This window comes from Dasypus novemcinctus, chromosome 21, assembly GCF_030445035.2.
Source record: "Dasypus novemcinctus isolate mDasNov1 chromosome 21, mDasNov1.1.hap2, whole genome shotgun sequence".
Classification (NCBI taxonomy): Eukaryota; Metazoa; Chordata; class Mammalia; order Cingulata; family Dasypodidae; genus Dasypus; species Dasypus novemcinctus.
The window spans coordinates 60,250,942-60,268,848 of NC_080693.1; the positions used below are offsets into that span (position 1 = coordinate 60,250,942).

The 17,907-nt window shown below is 40.3% G+C and overlaps 2 protein-coding genes across 2 annotated transcripts; both read right to left on the reverse strand.

Annotated features, from left to right (window-relative positions):
- Window positions 1–208: 208 nt before the first annotated feature.
- Window positions 209–574, reverse strand: LOC101441850 (keratin-associated protein 2-1-like). Its single transcript, XM_004471630.1, has one exon. The coding sequence runs from the start codon at window positions 572–574 to the stop codon at window positions 209–211; it is 366 nt and encodes a 121-aa protein (XP_004471687.1).
- Window positions 575–6,076: 5,502 nt separating this feature from the next.
- LOC101442288 (keratin-associated protein 2-1-like) lies at window positions 6,077–6,442 on the reverse strand. Its single transcript, XM_004471631.1, has one exon. The coding sequence runs from the start codon at window positions 6,440–6,442 to the stop codon at window positions 6,077–6,079; it is 366 nt and encodes a 121-aa protein (XP_004471688.1).
- Between the last annotated feature and the right edge of the window lie 11,465 nt (window positions 6,443–17,907).

Below are 17,907 nucleotides of genomic sequence, written 5' to 3' on the forward strand. Positions count from 1 at the left end.
GCCAGGAATTCAAATGATGAAACCTGGAATTTTCTAAAGATAGTCAATATCAGGATTAGCGGCATGATAATGTAGAAAAGGAATGAAGCAGTTGCAGCTAAGTTAGTCATTGAGGAGCAGGTAGCTTGCAGCCTTGGTATCTCTCATGCAAGGTAGGGAGCGTTTGCACAGGTTTCTGGATCATCTGGGAGTGTTTCACGCCGGCCGCTCAGCAGCAGGGGGCCCTGCAGGTGGTGCGGCAGGCGGCGGGCTGGCAGCAGGGGGGGCGGCAGCAGGGCGCCTGCACGTTGATGGGCTGGCAGCAGGTGGAGGCCCAGCAGCAGGGCCGGCACACCACGGCCGTGCAGGACGAGGGGCAGCAGGCCAGGGGGCGGCACGGGGCGCAGCAGATGGGCCGCGGGCAGGGCTCGCAGATGGGGCGGGTGCAGCGCGGCACGCACGCCACGGGGCGGCACACGGTGGTCTGGCAGGAGGCGGGGCGGCAGCAGCAGGGGTCGCGGTAGCAGCAGGGCTGGTAGCAGCCGCCCCCACAGCTCAGGGAGGAGCCGATGGAGCCGCAGCAGGAGCCGGTCATGGTGGCGTCTGGGTGTGTGGGTGGCTGGGTTGCTGAGAGGAGGTGGGTTTTCTCAGGTGTGGAGGTCTCCCTCCCTCTCTGGGCCTTTTATATACCCGGTCAGGTGCTGATGACTTTCAAAGGTCATTTCTTGGAGTTGTGTGTGTTCACTGAAATGAGACCTCTGGATTGGCAGATTCAATTACTGAAGTAGCAATTCCAACATCACTGAAGGATGTTTTCCTTTCTTTCCTGTCTGCTTTTCCCCCTTGAAACGAATACTTGATTTACAGCATCATAAAAATTACTCATCTAGCAGCCAATCCTTCCATCCTATGTCATGTGACAAGCTGAAAGTTCGAGGAATCCAGTGTTGCCATTACCATACTTTCCTTTTGTTTACCATCCATGACTAAGCATGAAACTCTAATGTTAATGCAGTCACAAGCCAGGGTTCTGATGGGCAATGGGATGAAACAAGAATTTCTAAAAAACCGAATGACTCATAGAAGGAGATGTGCACCGATTCTGCTACAGGAACAATGAGGCCAGTGCTTCATCTTGTTCATATGGAAATAATTGCCAAAGCCCCTAGTGGGATTTTTTTTTCGTAGTAACTGATTTGACCCATAACTCACAATCATTTATTTATGAAATCTACTATGTAAACAGTACTATACTATTTGGGGGTGGAAAGGGAAAGGAAAGTAATATAAAATAAATTGGAAGTAGTTTTCTATCCACACAGTGATTACAAATTTTAGGAAGACAAAACAAAGGCAGATAAAATAATTAAAGAAGAACTTTTTATGGGACAATGAGGTCAAATTAAATGAGGATTTTATGGGTATCTGTGTCTTTTTGAATGCCTTTCCATGAGCACACTCTTGGAAATAAAATCAAATTTGGGGTAGTTCTTGCTTTTAAGATCAACATAAGCATTTTGTATTGATTTCTTCAAAATACAACAAAATTGTTTATAAAGGAATAAATGATCTTTCTGTAATAGTTTGTTGGCATAGCTTTTATGAGGTGGGGAGGGATTATGAAAAAGACAAGTGGAATTAAATGAGCTGATGACTGACCAAATAGCTTTGTCTTCTAAGACAAAGCTAAGAAGAATGCGGATATAGACAATCAATTTAGAGTTGGAAGGTAGTTTGAAGATAATACTGTCCAAGAGTTGCTGATGGCCATTAGACCAAATTTGTTTTTGGGGTGCATGCTGTTTGGTATGCTAATTTTTATCCCCTCTTTAGTCTACCATGGTTCTGATCCTTGTGTAATGGGTGCCTCATCATTTTGCTTAGACATAAATTTCCCTTTTGAGACCTACCCCAGCTAGCCCTGCCCTGGGTGTTACTGCAACTAGCAAGGCATGCCCCTCCACTGGTTTGGATGATAAGAGCCGCCTTTAGCTTCTCCCAATGGCCCTTCTTGCTTCTGTTTTTCTTGCAGTTTAGTTTAAAACTTCCAGTCCACGGGAAAGTCCTAACTCTAACCTCTGGGCCACAATAAAGGCACGAGCCCAAGACCCACATGTGCTCTTCATTGTCCCGCCCTCCACAGACCCTCACATTGAGCCTCGGTCAGGCAGGCCCTGGGCCCTTCCACTCCCTTCATCCTCTCCTTTTCCCCTCCAGGGCCTTTGACCTAACAGAGCTGTCCTTTCGTGCATTCTACGCTGGGGGCTATCTGTGTGTGTGCCTCATCATCAGAAGAACTTCCACATAACATCCAAAACACCTTGACGGCATTTGAGTTTGTGGCCCATGGTCATCCATCGCAGTTCGGATGATCTTTAGGCGAAATGATTTCTCCAAAGTCATACAGATGAAAGAATGACAAAGCTTTAACAATATCCCAGGTCTTCTGTGGAGTAGAAACCCTGGTGAGTGACACCCATTTCCCAACTCTGAATTACTTCAAAACAGTCACATGTAGCCATCGTTCATAAAAATCCACCCCAACTAATGAAATAAAATAAGAACTTGCTTGAGTTAAGATTTACTACATTGTTCTTTGCTTTAGAAACATCTACAGAGAGCTGAGTATTAGGAATAAGAATGTGCCTGTGAACCTATAAAACTACGTAGTACTAAGAAACTGTCTTTTCTAAATTCTTAGACTGTCAGAAACATTACCGTTTGAAAACATATCAGTAACAAGGAAACATTCCACTCTTGCCTGGACAGGATATAAGACATACACACAGGTTCTTTGTCACTTTGATGCAGAAAAGCAGCCTCAATATTCATCCCAGGTACAGAGTTTCAGATAAGAGCTTGAAGATAAAACATTTTCTCTTTTCATCACTTTGTTGTTGCCATGGAAACAGTATCCTAAGACCATTCCACAGCCAAGTCCTTTCATACACAACACTGTTTTGCCTTGAGCCTATCAAAATACTCCTTTGAATACCTTTACCTAAACTCCACCATTCCTCAAAATACTCTAATCCCTTTTCATTCTTTGGAGGGATGCCCCGTGGTTCATCTGGTATGTGGTCCCCTTGCTGTAGCACATTAATAGAACTAAGCTTGTAGAATTAGACGTGTGTCCCTGGTCTTTATCACATGAGATTTTTAGTCATATTTTTCAAATTCCAAAAGTTCTGCAAGAGCATAATCATCAGAGAGTGGGGATAAGAAAAATGTAAACCACAATGGTGGGAAATTTTGGGATTTTTGTGGTTAGGTAGAAAAAAGGGATTTTGTGGTTGTGATGATGACCTCTTATGATGGTGAGCCCTGTCCTCATTTTATGTTCCATGAGTTGTGTTTTGTTTGGAAGTAGTGTGGGGACCATTGGATTAAGAACATCTAAATTTCTAAAAACAGAACATTCATTCCCTGGAGAATTCATTCTCTGAAATGATCTTAAAAATATCCTCAGATCACAAGAGTCAGAGATGGGCATGGGGAGGATTGAGGAGGAAAGGGCAGGAGGAGGATGGGGAAGACAAAGATTCAAATCTTTCCTCCATCGCTTAGTAGTTGTGCAACTTTGGGCAAATAACTCACACCTTCTGAGCCCAGTTTCCTCATCTGTAAAATGGGAATAGTTATCTGTGCCTGGTGTTCTTCTTAGGCTGGGTTTCTCATAAAATCCATACAACTGTGGAAGACAGATAATATGGATATAATTCATTGGAAAGAGAAAATAGTTCAGTAAAAAGACAGAAAAACTCTAAATGATTAGGAAACTGGTGGAATTTGTTTATGCTATTAAAAAATTATCTCTTCCATACAGTTTAGATATTCATTTGCCTAAAGTCAAGGAAAAGTAAATCAGGTAATCTTTTGGGGTCCCTTACAACTCTGAGTTGTTTAGTTTCCTTGGGAGATTCAGGGTGAAAGGAAACTATTATCCCCAGCTCTTCTTTTCTCCTGATGCTAAACCTCTATTCCTACTTCCTGTAATCTGGGACTCTTTCCTATGGACTTGTGGAATCAACTTTTAAATATCCCTTTCATTCTGAAACAGCTCTAATCTGAGGCTGACATTTTGCTTTAGATCAATATCTATCTTTTAGAATTCTTATCATAAGGGCAGTTCCCTTCCCAGTTAGTTTGATTTAACAAATAAAATTCGAGTGCCAACAATTACTAAACATTGAGTTCAGTACTGGGAACAAAAATAATTAAGCTATGATCCCTTCCATAGCTTAAAAAACATGATGAACTCAGTATAATGCCTTATGGACTAGAAAAGGAGGCGAGCACAGGATGCTATTGGAACACATTAGGAGGGAGCCTAACCCTAGCCAGGTGTGTGTGTGTGTGTGTGTGTGTATGTGTGTGTGTTAGAGGGGCTCAGAGGGAACTACTGGAGAAGACATAGTTGAATCTTGGAAATGACTCAGAGAAGGGTGAAGAAGATGGGGGCAAGAGATGGGTGAAAGGATATTCCAGACAAATGAAGGAATGTGAGCAAAAGCAAAGATGTATGAAATTGTGTGATGTGCCAGAAACTGTGAGAAGTTCAGGTTTACCTGAACTTAAACTTGGTGCCAAGTGGTGAGATGTGAAGCTGGAGAGGTGAACAGAGGGCAGACAGTCCATGGAGGACCTGGATTGCACAGATTTCCTACCCAAGTCAGCACTCCGAGGACCAGCCTGGATGACCTGTGCCAGCTTTGAATCTCAGACCAGGATTCTTAGCACCTGTTTCTTTCCCTCTTCTGTCTCCCCATCACCTTCATCTCTTCCTCCTCCTTCCTCTTGCTCTTCTTCCTATTCACTGTCTTGCCTCCCTTTTCCCACGTTTTCTATAGTCCCTTATCTCTCTCTTCCTTCCTTGCTCTCTCTTTTTTTTTGGTCATTTTATTCCACCCATGATAAGCCCAAGATGCTTTCTTCTTGTGCTTTCATTTAAAGCCCTTTCTCCTCCACACTGATGCTTTTGATGAGTTTAGCAAGTGCTGTTTCAATCTATTTACTATATGTCCCTTTTTTCTTAATTCAAGTCTCTTCATTATGGCTCAACATGGGATTATTAAACCTTCCATTCTTGCTGTAGAGACAGGAAGGAAAAGCACTGATTTCTCCATGTCCATTATGGTTGGAAGGCTTTCAGGGCCATACTTTTAAGCCCAAAAGGAGCCTGAATCCATATCTTCCTCCAAAATAGTGGTTTTGAAATTCTAGTGGGCATGAGAATCATCTAGAAATGATAATGAAAAACACACAAGCCTGAGCCCCAACCCCAGAGATTTTGATTCAGTAGGTTTGGGTTGCACCTAAGAATTTGCATTTTTTGTAGGCATGCAGGAGGTTCTGATATGGGCGACTTGTGGACCACACTGCAAACCACTGCTCCAAGAAACATGGTGAGAAGATGAGAAGAGATGAGCTGTGGTGGTCTGTTTACAGCCATTCTCTCTCTTCTGGCTTTGCATGTGTTTCTCCTTCCACCCCTCTTCTTTAATTTTGTGTTTACTTAATTGTTTAACCCATTGGACTGTAAGCAACTTGAGTACAAGGGATGTGGCCTGTTCATGGCTAATCAGGCAATACCTGTACTTGAATGTCCTTTAATAAATATTTATTGAATGACTGAATGAATGGAATTTCACCAGGTCTATGGATAAAGCTTTGCTTTGGTCCCTTTGTGCAGATTCTAAAACTTGCTTCATCTGTGTACGCTAATAAACACACGCTGATAAATGAATCAGGTAGCAGGGTGGTTTGCTGTGCCAGAGAAAATTAGTTTATTGAAACAAGTGAGCAACATATTACAAAAGATGATGAGAGTTTGAGAAGCACCAGGAGTTCAGGATGCGTGTGTGAAGTCTGCCCTGGGGACTTGTAAAGGTGGATTTGCCAGCAGTGGTGGCTTCTGCTCAGGTAGACACCAGGGCATGTGTCTGAGGGGGGAGAAGGACATCTGTTGGGATCCAGATTCTAGAAAGCAGAAATGACTATTGCCAACATATGAAAGAAATCTATTTTTCTTTCAACTTGATTAAAAACAACAGGTGCTTAGGCGCCAGCTGGTTGCTCCGTGGGGGCAGCAGGGATCTCAGCAGCAGGGGGCCCTGCAGGTGGTGCGGCAGGCGGCGGGCTGGCAGCAGGGGGGGCGGCAGCAGGGCGCCTGCACGTTGATGGGCTGGCAGCAGGTGGAGGCCCAGCAGCAGGGCCGGCACACCACGGCCGTGCAGGACGAGGGGCAGCAGGCCAGGGGGCGGCACGGGGCGCAGCAGATGGGCCGCGGGCAGGGCTCGCAGATGGGGCGGGTGCAGCGCGGCACGCACGCCACGGGGCGGCACACGGTGGTCTGGCAGGAGGCGGGGCGGCAGCAGCAGGGGTCGCGGTAGCAGCAGGGCTGGTAGCAGCCGCCCCCACAGCTCAGGGAGGAGCCGATGGAGCCGCAGCAGGAGCCGGTCATGGTGGCGTCTGGGTGTGTGGGTGGCTGGGTTGCTGAGAGGAGGTGGGTTTTCTCAGGTGTGGATGTCTCCCTCCCTCTCTGGGCCCTTTATATACCCTGGCCAGGGGCTCATGAGCCCCGAATCACAAGGTCATTCCTTGTTAACCTTCTGGCCAATAAGTGAGGATTTGGCACTGACTAATGGTGCTTTTATTTTCCCCTCTTCTCACACACATACATGCACATGCACCACAAATATTCCTTCCTTTTCTTATCTTGTTTATTTTTACCAAAACTTAGGCATTAGAATGGATCCCAATGAATTTGTCTTTGAAGTATTCCTAACCCATTCAAGAGAAAAGAATGTGTCTTAACCTGGAATGGCATCTAACCACTCTGCACTTTGGCCCTGAAGGTAGAATTTTATTCCTTGACTTCAAAGACTTTCATAATTACCTCCCAAACAGCGATTTCTTATTCATAAACACATGCAAGGCAGTAATAGCTCACAGTCTCACTCTATGGAAGCACAACAGTCACGTGCTGCCCAGTTGTCTCCTTCCAGGACTCATTTAAAGATAGGATTTTCATCTGGGGAGGGACCACACTGGAACCCTGTATCCCTGCCAGACTGGTTTAGGCACTCTCTCCCAAACAGGTCCTGGGCATTCCTGCCCTGTTTGCTCATGTCTCCGCACTCACCTGGAATGCCCTCCTCTACCATCCAAGCCAAACTCCATCAAAGATCCATTTTTATCTTTGTTATTTAGTTCGGGTTAATCATTGCAGCAGCAGAATCCCTGGAAGAACTGGAGAGAGGACCCCTCATTTTAGAGGAGGGGTCGTGAGGGTCCCCCCAGCTCTCAAGATGAGGTCACAGAATGAGGTTCTGGGGTCCAGGTCTCCTCAGTCATGTGGCCCCTATTACGAGTTTTATGTTTATCTGGCTCAGCAAATCGTGGTCTTTAGACAAAGGAAACAAAGTCTAAAGTCTTAAAGCAATTTCAGCGGTGTTCGAAGTGACATGGGGAGAAACTTGGAGAAACTTTTCAGCCCAGTGACAGGTAATCTTGAAAAGACTTCAGGACTTCCACGCTGATGCCAGACTTGTGCACCAGCTAGGGGCTTCTGAGGATCAACAGAGGCTGACTTTTGGAAGGGTCTGCTTGTTTCCCTGATGTTGGTCTCGGTGTAATTTAGCTTCCCTTGTGAACACATTCTGGCACGTGAGATATGCACTTGTCTAATTCCTTTATTGTTACTTACTTGTACCTTCACCCTACATTCCCCTTTATGATGAGTTCCATAGATTTATCTCTTACATTTTGAAATAGTTCTACACTTTTGGATTAAGAAAGAAAAAAAAAGTCTCCTGTCCTGTCAACCTGCTTACTTTCTATTAGCACCAAATGAAAAAAAGGATGGTAAAGAACTTGCAAAGCACCACTCAAATGCTTTCTAAATGTCATTTATCCAAAAATTACTCCCTGTTAAGTTTCTGTTGTCATGGGAAATTAGTCTCACTTTGCTTTGTAGATAACATGGAAGATTTTACAGGTATGAAATCTATCAAATACATTTTCATTCCTTACAACAAGGTTCATTCTGGGCTCCTTCATAATTTTAGTTGATTTTTACTTTGCATACTAAATCATTCCTGAGATAATATGGCTAGAGTTACATGCAATATTCTAAGCAAAGTCATATTATGATTGTGTAAGATAATAGTTTATGATTTGTTTTCAAGTAGCCTTTTTATTTATGGACATTTTTGGTCTAAGCAATCCTTTGAACTGATGTTTCCTATCATAGCTTTATAAGGAATCCTAGTTTCTTTACTAACTAGGCTTTTACTGGAAGCTTTTGCCCATTTTCCTCTAAGAGCAGTTTATAATGCTTCCCCCTGAGTGGATTGTTTTATATCTTGATGCTGGATGTCAGTTGCCATTTTTCTGTCCATCATATAAGAAAATAAGATACAATTTATTAAGCACTTAGTATGTTCCAGGAATTGTGATAGGAACTTTACCTATCTTACCTTAGTAATCATCATAATAATCAATGTTATTATCTCCATTTTACAGGTGAGGAATTTGAAACTTAGAGAGATTAAGTAACTTGCCCCAGTTCACATACTTCTTTAATAAGAGAGCCTGCATTCGAACAAGCATGTCTGACCTTAAATTTGTGTTTTTTAACAAATACACTTATAAGTCTCCTGGGATTTTCAATTTAGCATGAATAGGTTTATTTTGTATTATGCACAAAAGGTTAACTTTATCTATAAACTTAGAGATTTATTAACCTATGGTTTCCTGGAAGTTTATTAAAATTTAAAATAAAACCGACTCTTACACAAATACTTGGACACCACTCCATTTTTCTTTTTCTTTCTTTTTTTTTAATTGAAAAAAAGCATATGCTTATCTTGGAGTGTTGATGGGAGTATTAATCTAGTTTCTCATTGCCTCCATGGTCGAATCAGTCAGCTATTGCTGCATAACAAACAGCCATAAACTTTCAATGGCATTTAACAAGTATTCATTTTTTGGTCACATGTCTACAAGTCAATTGGGATTTAACTTACTAAGTCTGGGCTTGGCTTCTGGACATGAGCTGGTCTGAGATTTCCTTCTGAATTTGGGTTGCCAGATTTAGAAAGTAAAAACACGTCACTCAGTTAAATTTGAATTTCAGGCAAGCTACAAATAAATTTTTAGTATAAGTATGCTCAATGTAATAGTTGGGACATTCTTACACTAAAAAAATTATTTGTTGCCTACTTTGAAGTTCAAATTTAACTGGGTATTCTGGATTTTACCTGGCGACCCTGTTTTGCATGATACTATTACAAGGGAGCAATTCTATCCATGAAAACACATTTCAAGTCTTTGCCTGGGTGTGTCCTCTCAGATTTCATTTGTCAAAGTAAGTCACATGATGAAGCCCAAAGTACCGGTGGTGAGGATACTAACAAAGAATGTTCTAATCCACCAGAGTGGTAAATCACTTATTTTAATAATCTTAGCTGTGACTCTTGGACAAAAACTTTAAGAATGCCAAATTCAATTATGTTTACTAGATTACTTCTTAATCAGCCAAGAAGCACCACTGATTTTAAAAGCACTACCTGATTTCTCTATAAGGAGTGCATATTCTGGGTCATAACACCGATGTTATGAAAGTGGCTATTGACTTAACCAAATATTTAATGAGAAATTACATTTTATTAACTGATGTAAGTACAGATTATTGCAATGACTGGTAAAATATTCTCCTGGGAAAATGATAATTGAGGGACTTCAGCAAGATAAATTTTAAGTTAATATGAATTCCTCTTCTGACTGTATACATATAGGAATTTTGGACACCATTTTTTTAAAGTCATACATTTCTGAGCTTAAAAGAAAGAAAATAAAAATCTCCAGCTGCCCCTGTCAGTGGGTCTTACTTTGGAATTTATGCTCCCCAGTGTAACAAAGTGAGACTCATTTATAGTTTCCCTACTTTTGGCTCTTCTGCCCCTTTTATTTGAACCTATAATTAGCACTATATGTTTCATTAAATATATGCCCCAGAGACTTAAGTCTTTGGTCTTCCATGTGCCAGTTGAGTCCTAAATCTCAGCAGAGTTGTAACATCTCTGATCTCCAGTTTATTGAGCTCACCTAGGACAACTAACAAGGAAATGATGGACAACGCCCATCCCAAGGAACAGAGAGTGTCTGCAATTGCAAGCAAGATAATTTCATCCATTTGCCTCATGGAATCTAAGCCCCCTTTCAATTAGAAACAAAGTGGGCATAACCGTCCCCAAATCTTCCAGATTGGGTAATGAACAATGGACTAAAGTAGACTTATTATTCTACTATAGACTTATTATACTACAGAATAATATTTATATTATTCTAGCAATGGAAGAACTTTTATCATTGATATAAAAGCACTTGCCACCAGAGGTTCTGAGGGGAGGGAGAAGGAAGAATAGGTGTAATACTGGGGCATTTTGGGGGCATTGGAATTGTCCTGTATGACATTGCAGTGAAGGATATAGGCCATTATATATTTGATCATAACCTACGAAATTGTGTAGGACATAATGTAAGCTATAATGTAAACTATAGTCCACAGTTAGTAGCGATGCTTCAATATGTGTTAATCAATTGTAACAAATGTACCACACTAATGAAGAATGTTGTTAATGTGGGAAAGTATGAGAGGGGGAGTGAGTGGGGCATATGGGAATCCCTTATATTTTTTATGCAACATTTATGTAATCTAAAGTGTCTTTAAAAAAAAAATCAGTAAAAAAACTGCCAGGTGCCAAAATAAATAAAGAAGGAAATCATGCCTGGTTGTTCAGTCTGTGAGCTGATGCTTATAGCTTCTTCAGCTTATAAGCGTATAAGGATGTAGGCCAATTAACTGGGATTTTAATGCCCACCCAGGGCCAAACCCATTTCTTTGGGACTATGAAAAGCTGAGACTCTCTTCTCTGAAACAGGACCTCTCCTCTGAAACAGAAGAAATAGAAATTTCAGCCCTTTGACCAAGAGGAGCCCAGTGAAACTTGCTTTATGGGGAATGTTGATACAAGAAAAATAATTTTTTATACAGAAGTGAAAGCTCACAGCTTAAGTGGGTTTGGAACCAATTTTAGATTTTTTTGATGTGGAAATCACAAGCTGAGAGATTTGGTTTTCTCACACCAGAGAAACCCCTGGGGCTTCTAGCAGTAGCAAACTCAACCATCATAAGGAAGAATCAGTGGTGGTCCATTTCTTCATGTGATTTTCATTCTTTATCATGAATTCATATTCTACAGGAGTTGTTTTTTTTTTTTTCCCATGGGAGCCTCTATTCCCTAGGTATGGAAACATTCTAATGATTTTTTAATTTATCAATCATATGTCTGAATATTACATCTTCTATTCTTGTTAGTCTATTTAGTGCTCTGGTGACAAATACTAATTCCTCTACCCCACATCCATGAGATTCCCTACTACTAGAAAACATGAGGTTCATCTGGATGAAAGTGAAAATGGTGGCTTGCAATGCCTGGGCTTGGACATTCCTTAGGGAAATCACCTTTTTTTTGGAGGGGTGTACACTGGAGAATAATTGTTCCATTAGCAGTTATCAGCAAACTTATTGGGTTCTAAGGCATCTATGACTTTGGCAGGAGATGACTGGAGAATTTTTCCAATTGTAGTACTTTCTCCTAAACTAAAGAAATGTTCTGGGTTCTCTGCCTTTTGATGAATGTGAAGCTAATTACACCAAACTCTTTAACTTCTGAACCTCTTTCAGATTCTCCCATAAAATTTTAATAGTTTCAGTTGGTTGCTAAAAGAAGTGATGGCAAAGATTGTAGGAAGATGGCAATGGACTAACAGCAGAGCTGAATACTCTCACAAAAACAATGGAGAAAGAGCCAAAAGCTGTCTGAGGGATGCTTTGGGGGTCAGCAGACCAGGACAGTACTACACAATCCCCAGGAGGGTGAGGGACAGAGAGAGGAAGAAGCCAAAATTACAAATGTGAGTTATCAAGCCTCCATAGTGACCAGGAAGGACTCCCCTCCCCCACCCCCAAGATATTAAGCTGGTGTAAAACACCTGACTCACTGAAGCCTGAGAGGGGAGCAGGCATCTTCCTCCCTGTCAGCTGTTTCATGGGAAAAGGGAGGGGAGGTTGGGGTGCTTTTCTTTAGTGAATTCAGTCAGCAGAGCCCGCTTTAAATTTTAGATCCAGAGATTCAACACAGAACAGAGGAAAGCCAAGACTGAAACACCTCCATGGAAAAGTGTGCTGACCAGTGCCATCTGCTGGCTGATCAGGGAATTGCATGGACAAAAACTGCAAGCTGTTTGTATCCAAACCCTGGGAGAAAAGCTGAACCCCACTAGTGAGTCCCTGGCCCAATTTTGAAAACTTAAGCTGGGCAATTTTAAAGACCGAGGATAAGTTGAACCAAATATCAAAGAAGAGCTATGAAAAAAAATAGGCAAGAGATAGAAATTAGCCATCAGAGTAAATTTACCAACATATTCAGATGCCTAGACATCAGCAAAAATTTATAAGCCAACTAGGAAATAGGAAGTGATGGCCCACCTGAATGAACAAATCAAGTATCCTGAAGAGATACAGGATTTAAGATATTTAAGATAATTAATCAGTGATAATCACACAACTCTCCTAAATCACTTCACAGAACTTAAAGAAAATATGACTAAGGAAATAAAGGATATTAAGAAGACACTGGGAGAGCATAAAGAACAAATTGAAGGCATGCAAAGAAAAGTAACAGACTTTATGGGAATGAAAGACATAATAGATGACATTAAAATTACATTAGAGGCACAGAAGAGCAGAGATGAATTGCTTGAAGACAGCATTAGAGATTTTGAAGACAGAACATCTGAACAGGAAAAGACAGAACAGGAAGAGAAGAGAATGGGAAAAAGGGAGCAGAGTCTCAGGGAGTTGAATGACAATGCAAAACACAAACATTCCCATTACTGGTGCCCAGAGGGAGAAGAGAATGGAAAAGGGGCAGAAAGAATATCTGAGGAAATAAAGACTGAAAACTTCCCAAATCTTATGAAGATTATAAATACCAACATCCAAGAAGGACAATGCACCCCAAACAGAATAAAACTGAATAGACCTACCCTGAGACACCTACCATTTAGAAAGACAAATATCAGAGATAAAAAGAGGATTCTGAAAGCAAAGCCTCACATACAGAGGGAACATGGTAATTTAAGTGCCACCCTCGTATCAGAAACCACGGAGAAGAGAGAAAAGTGGTATGATGTATTTAAGGTAATTAAAGAGAAAAACTCACAGTCAAGAATTCTGTATCTGGCAAAGCTGATCTTCAAAAATGAGGGTGAGTTCAAAGTCTTCACAGACAAACCACTGATAGAATATGTTACCAAAAGATCAGATTTACAAGAGATACCAAATGCGGTTTTGCAGCCTGAAAGAAAAAAAACAAGAGTGAAAGATTTGGAGAAGAGTTTAGAAATGAAGGTTATTAGGAAAAGTAAACTAAAGGTTAAGAAAACAGACAATAGAACAATATGATAACAGAGAGCTGAAGGACAAAACGGATGAAGTAAGTAATGCCTTTACAGTAATATTAATAACACCGAATATTAATGGATTAAACTCCCCAAACAAAAGACAGGCTGATAGAATGAATAAAAAAATATGAACCATCTATATGTTGTCTCCAAGAGACCCACCTCAGACATAAGGACATACCCAGTTTAAAAGGAAAATGTTGGAAAAAGGTATTCAATGCAAATAGTAACCAAAAAAGAGCTGGAGTAAATCAGATAAATATAAAATAACAACATTATAGTATATGAACAATAATTAGTGCAACTGGGAAATTGTTCTTGTGATCAGTATTTTGTAATTTTATTTCCATACAAAATAAACACTTGCTTTTAATTGAGGAGGTCTGGAGAAGAGATATATTTTTGAATACTTCATTTTTCTTTAGACCTTTCTTATTCATACTTTTTAACTAAAATATTCTATTCTGGATCGATAATGAGTCTACTGGTAAACAAGATTTTAAGTTTTTCTGCGTCATAAAATTATGAGTTGGCAAATTATCTGCTGTAATTCATTCCAATAAGCTGTGAAGAATTCCCAAATAGGAATTTGATTATCTAGAAATAATTATGGCCTAAATGGAAATTAAATAACTAAATCAATAATTTATTTCATTCTTAGAGATTATTATGTTCAATAGTTAGAGCTGTAATATAAAAATTAATGCTATAATTAATTTCTATTATATATGAATTATTATTTACATTTATAAATGTTTGTTGTCATGCTATTTTTATAATTGATTAGATTAAATCTAATCTGGCCTTGAAAAAAAAAAGAAATGATGGCATTATGTGCCTCTTGACATTTTTACCTTTATTTTTAATCTTTTTGCTTTGTTCACCATACCAAATCCTCAGGTGTGTAGGGGTCTTACAGTCTACTCTGTTATAAGGAACTGACAGGAAGTTCTCACAACCCACAAAGCAGCTGGTGCTAAGGTGCTCACAGAAGGCTACATTGCAGTTTAGAAGTTTTCATTCTCCCCATTTCTCTTGTCTTAAATACAAAGAGCTGTTGTTCCTTGAAATCCAATCACTACAAATTATTGTAACCAAAACTTGCTCATTGTAACCCATAGAGGTGAGGTTCTGACTCACTTTTATGAATGAATGCTTTTACTTATCATTCCCATAAGTACAGGACAACTTGGAAGGAAAGGATGCTCAGTGACTGGTATTTGCTTAGCACAGCTTCTCTGTTCTACCTTAGCCCCACACTGGTCAACAGTATTTTGTCATTGCTCTGTTAAGAGGTAGAATATATGTCTTCATCTCTTGCACCTAGTTTGGTCTTATGACTCTCTTTGATTAATAGGATATGGCAGATGTGGCATCGTATGAGTTCTAGAGTCAAAGCCTCTTGAAGCTTCACCTTTGCCCTCCTAGAGCAATGCTGCCACCATGTGAAAAAGCCCAGTAGGAAATACCAGAGGAAGAGAAACCAAGGAGAAAAGAATGAAAGCGTCGTAGCTAATAGTGGACACCATCTATCAGACATGTAAATGAGGTCATCTTGGACCGTCCAGTCCCAGTTGAGCTTTTAGATGAATACAGTTGCATGGGTGAGCCCAGAAGAACTGCCAAGTCAATGCACAAAATTGCAAGAAGTAACAAATTGTTATATTTTTAAAGCAATTATATTTTGGGGTAGTTTGTTATGCAGTAATAGATAACTGAAACAATCTGTTAATTTTAATTTATTTATACACTTGAGCAATGGTCATTGAGGGAAATGTTATCTGATTGTACCCTTCATATAAACTCCTACTAGTTTAGCTTCTTTATTCTGAAAGCAGCAATTGTAGAAAATATTTAGATGGTTGAGAAAGTAAGATGTTGTAATATTGCTTTAACTTTCAGTTAAAATTTAAAAATTTTATAGACAGTTAGGGAACATTATTTTAGAAAATAACTTTTGGTAGTAATTAAAGCTGTTGCAAGTTCATGTTCTAAATCAGTAGTTGAGAAATTCTGACATTGCTGCTGTGTATTTTTCAATTTTCTATGTATAATTTTCAATTCAGTACTTCATTTTGGGAAGAAGGCTTATAGAGGGGGTAGATTGCAAGCAGACTGGGAAGAATAAATGGGAATTGGTTTTCTAGGAAAGCTTGGAGAAGGCAATGTAAATAGAATCCTGGAATAATGGGATTGAGTAGAACTAGAAAGTTTTGTGTGGAAGCCTGGAAGCCAAGCCAAGGCGTAAAATTTTGGCCAACTAGACTGGGAATGAGAATATGAGTTTCTAGTAGTGAACTCTTAGCCTGGGGTTTTAGGGTTGTTGATGATGGAGACTGGATTCATACCTTTATTGGTGGGGAGAATGAAATGGCCTGATTGATAAGGTCAACTTCATTTGTAGTGGGACCAAGAATAGTTTGATTTGATATATAGTTGGACCAGGTTTTCTTCTAAAATGATTATCAGTGTCAACACTTAACTAGTATAGTCTCACCATGAGCTTCTTTGCAAATGTAGGAGGAATTGGTCTCTTATATCCCTCTACTGAAAAACTGTTTCCCAAACTATATCTAAACCATTGGTTCACCAGGCTGGATGCCCTCTGGCAACTGAGAAAAAATTTCCATGCCTAGGCTTTGCCCCCAAGAAATTTGGTTTCAATTGTTCTCTGGTCAAACCCAGGCAGGTGAGCCCATGAATAGCCAGCACTGAGAACCACCATTCTAGGTTTAGGATTCTTGATGTGATGTTGGGTACAAGACCATCATTTCTCAGGATGGGCTGTCTAGCTTCCCTCTGCCTCCTGCAGGGAGCTGGGCCAATGGCAAGGAGCAGTTCTGACTGAGGTGGACAGGCAAGTCAATTGATTCAATAGGCTGCTGGAGAGACAAACCAGCTAAATGACATATATAGGCAATATGAATAATGCATAAATTATATAGTGCACATGTATTTGTGTGCATGTGTGAGTGGTGAACATATAAAAACAAATGGATGACTTCAATTGTGATACCCCCCTAAGGGCCAGAGTTGCTTACCAGCTGCTTATTGACATTCTTCTTTTGGATACCTAATAGGCAACTCAAACTGATAGAACTATTGTTTTTTCCCCCTCAAACCTATAACTCCTTCAGTTTTCCCTTTCTCAATCCTAAAACCTACTTCCTCAATCCTAAAACCGAGGACTTTGAGTCATTTCTCTCCCCCCACAACAATCCATCTTCAGGTTCTTTCTTCAACACCAGTAAACTATGTTACAAAATATTCCACTTCTCTCCATCTCCACTGCTACCACCCTAATCCACCAGATCTCTCTGCTTCCTAATTCTTTTCTCTCTGTTTACTCTCTGTTCATATTCCTGTTCTAAGATCGATTCTCTGCCTATCAGAGTAATATCTTTTCAAAAAATAATAGCTATGAAATAGTTCAAGCATAAATATTTAGCATAGGCGGCAGACTTAGCCCAGTGGTTAGGGTGTCCGTCTACCACATGGGAGGTCCGCGGTTCAAACCCCGGGCCTCCTTGACCCGTGTGGAGCTGGGCCATGCACAGTGCTGATGCGCGCAAGGAGTGCCGTGCCACGCAGGGGTGTCCCCCGCGTAGGGGAGCCCCATGCGCAAGGAGTGCGCCCCATAAGGAGAGCCGCCCAGAGTGAAAGAAAGTGCAACCTGCCCAGGAATGGTGCCGCACACATGGAGAGCTGACACAACAAGATGACGCAACAAAAAAAAGAAACACAGATTCCCGTGCCGCTGACAACAACAGAAGCGGACAAAGACAACGACACAGCAAATAGACACAGAGAACAGACAACCAGGGTGAGGAGGCGGGGAAAGGGAGAGAAATAAATAAATAAATAAATCTTTAAAAAAATATTTAGCATAAAGACAGATAAACATACATGTTCTCTCCATTTATCTTAAGAAACAAAACGTCATCAGATACACAGTTGAAGCCACTGTGTTTCTTTCCCCATCTGTATTCCCCCTTTCTCCTCCTACTCAGGGTAGTCATTGTCTTGAGTTGGGTGATTATCATTCCTGTACGTTTCTTTAGGCTTTTACAATACAGTTATGTTCCTCTAAGCCATACATAGCAATGTTTTCTATATTTAAAGTCTTTACATAATTGGTATTATCCTATATTCTTCTACAACTTGCTTTTTCTGCTCAGAATTTTATGTGAGCTTCATCCATGTTCATATATTTAGTTCTACTTCCTCTGCTTTCCCTGCTCTTTATTATCCTTATCTATTGTGTGAATGAATATGCCATATTTTATTTTTTTATTTTTTTTATTTTTTTATTTTTTATTTTTTTAATTTTTTTATTTTTTATTGACTTTGTAATAATATTACATTAAAAATATATATGTGAGGTCCCATTCAACC

Excerpts from the sequence above, each read along its gene's own strand:
- LOC101441850 (XM_004471630.1), bottom strand. The coding sequence starts at position 574 with ATGACCGGCTCCTGCTGCGGCTCCATCGGCTCCTCCCTGAGCTGTGGG.
- LOC101442288 (XM_004471631.1), bottom strand. The coding sequence starts at position 6,442 with ATGACCGGCTCCTGCTGCGGCTCCATCGGCTCCTCCCTGAGCTGTGGG.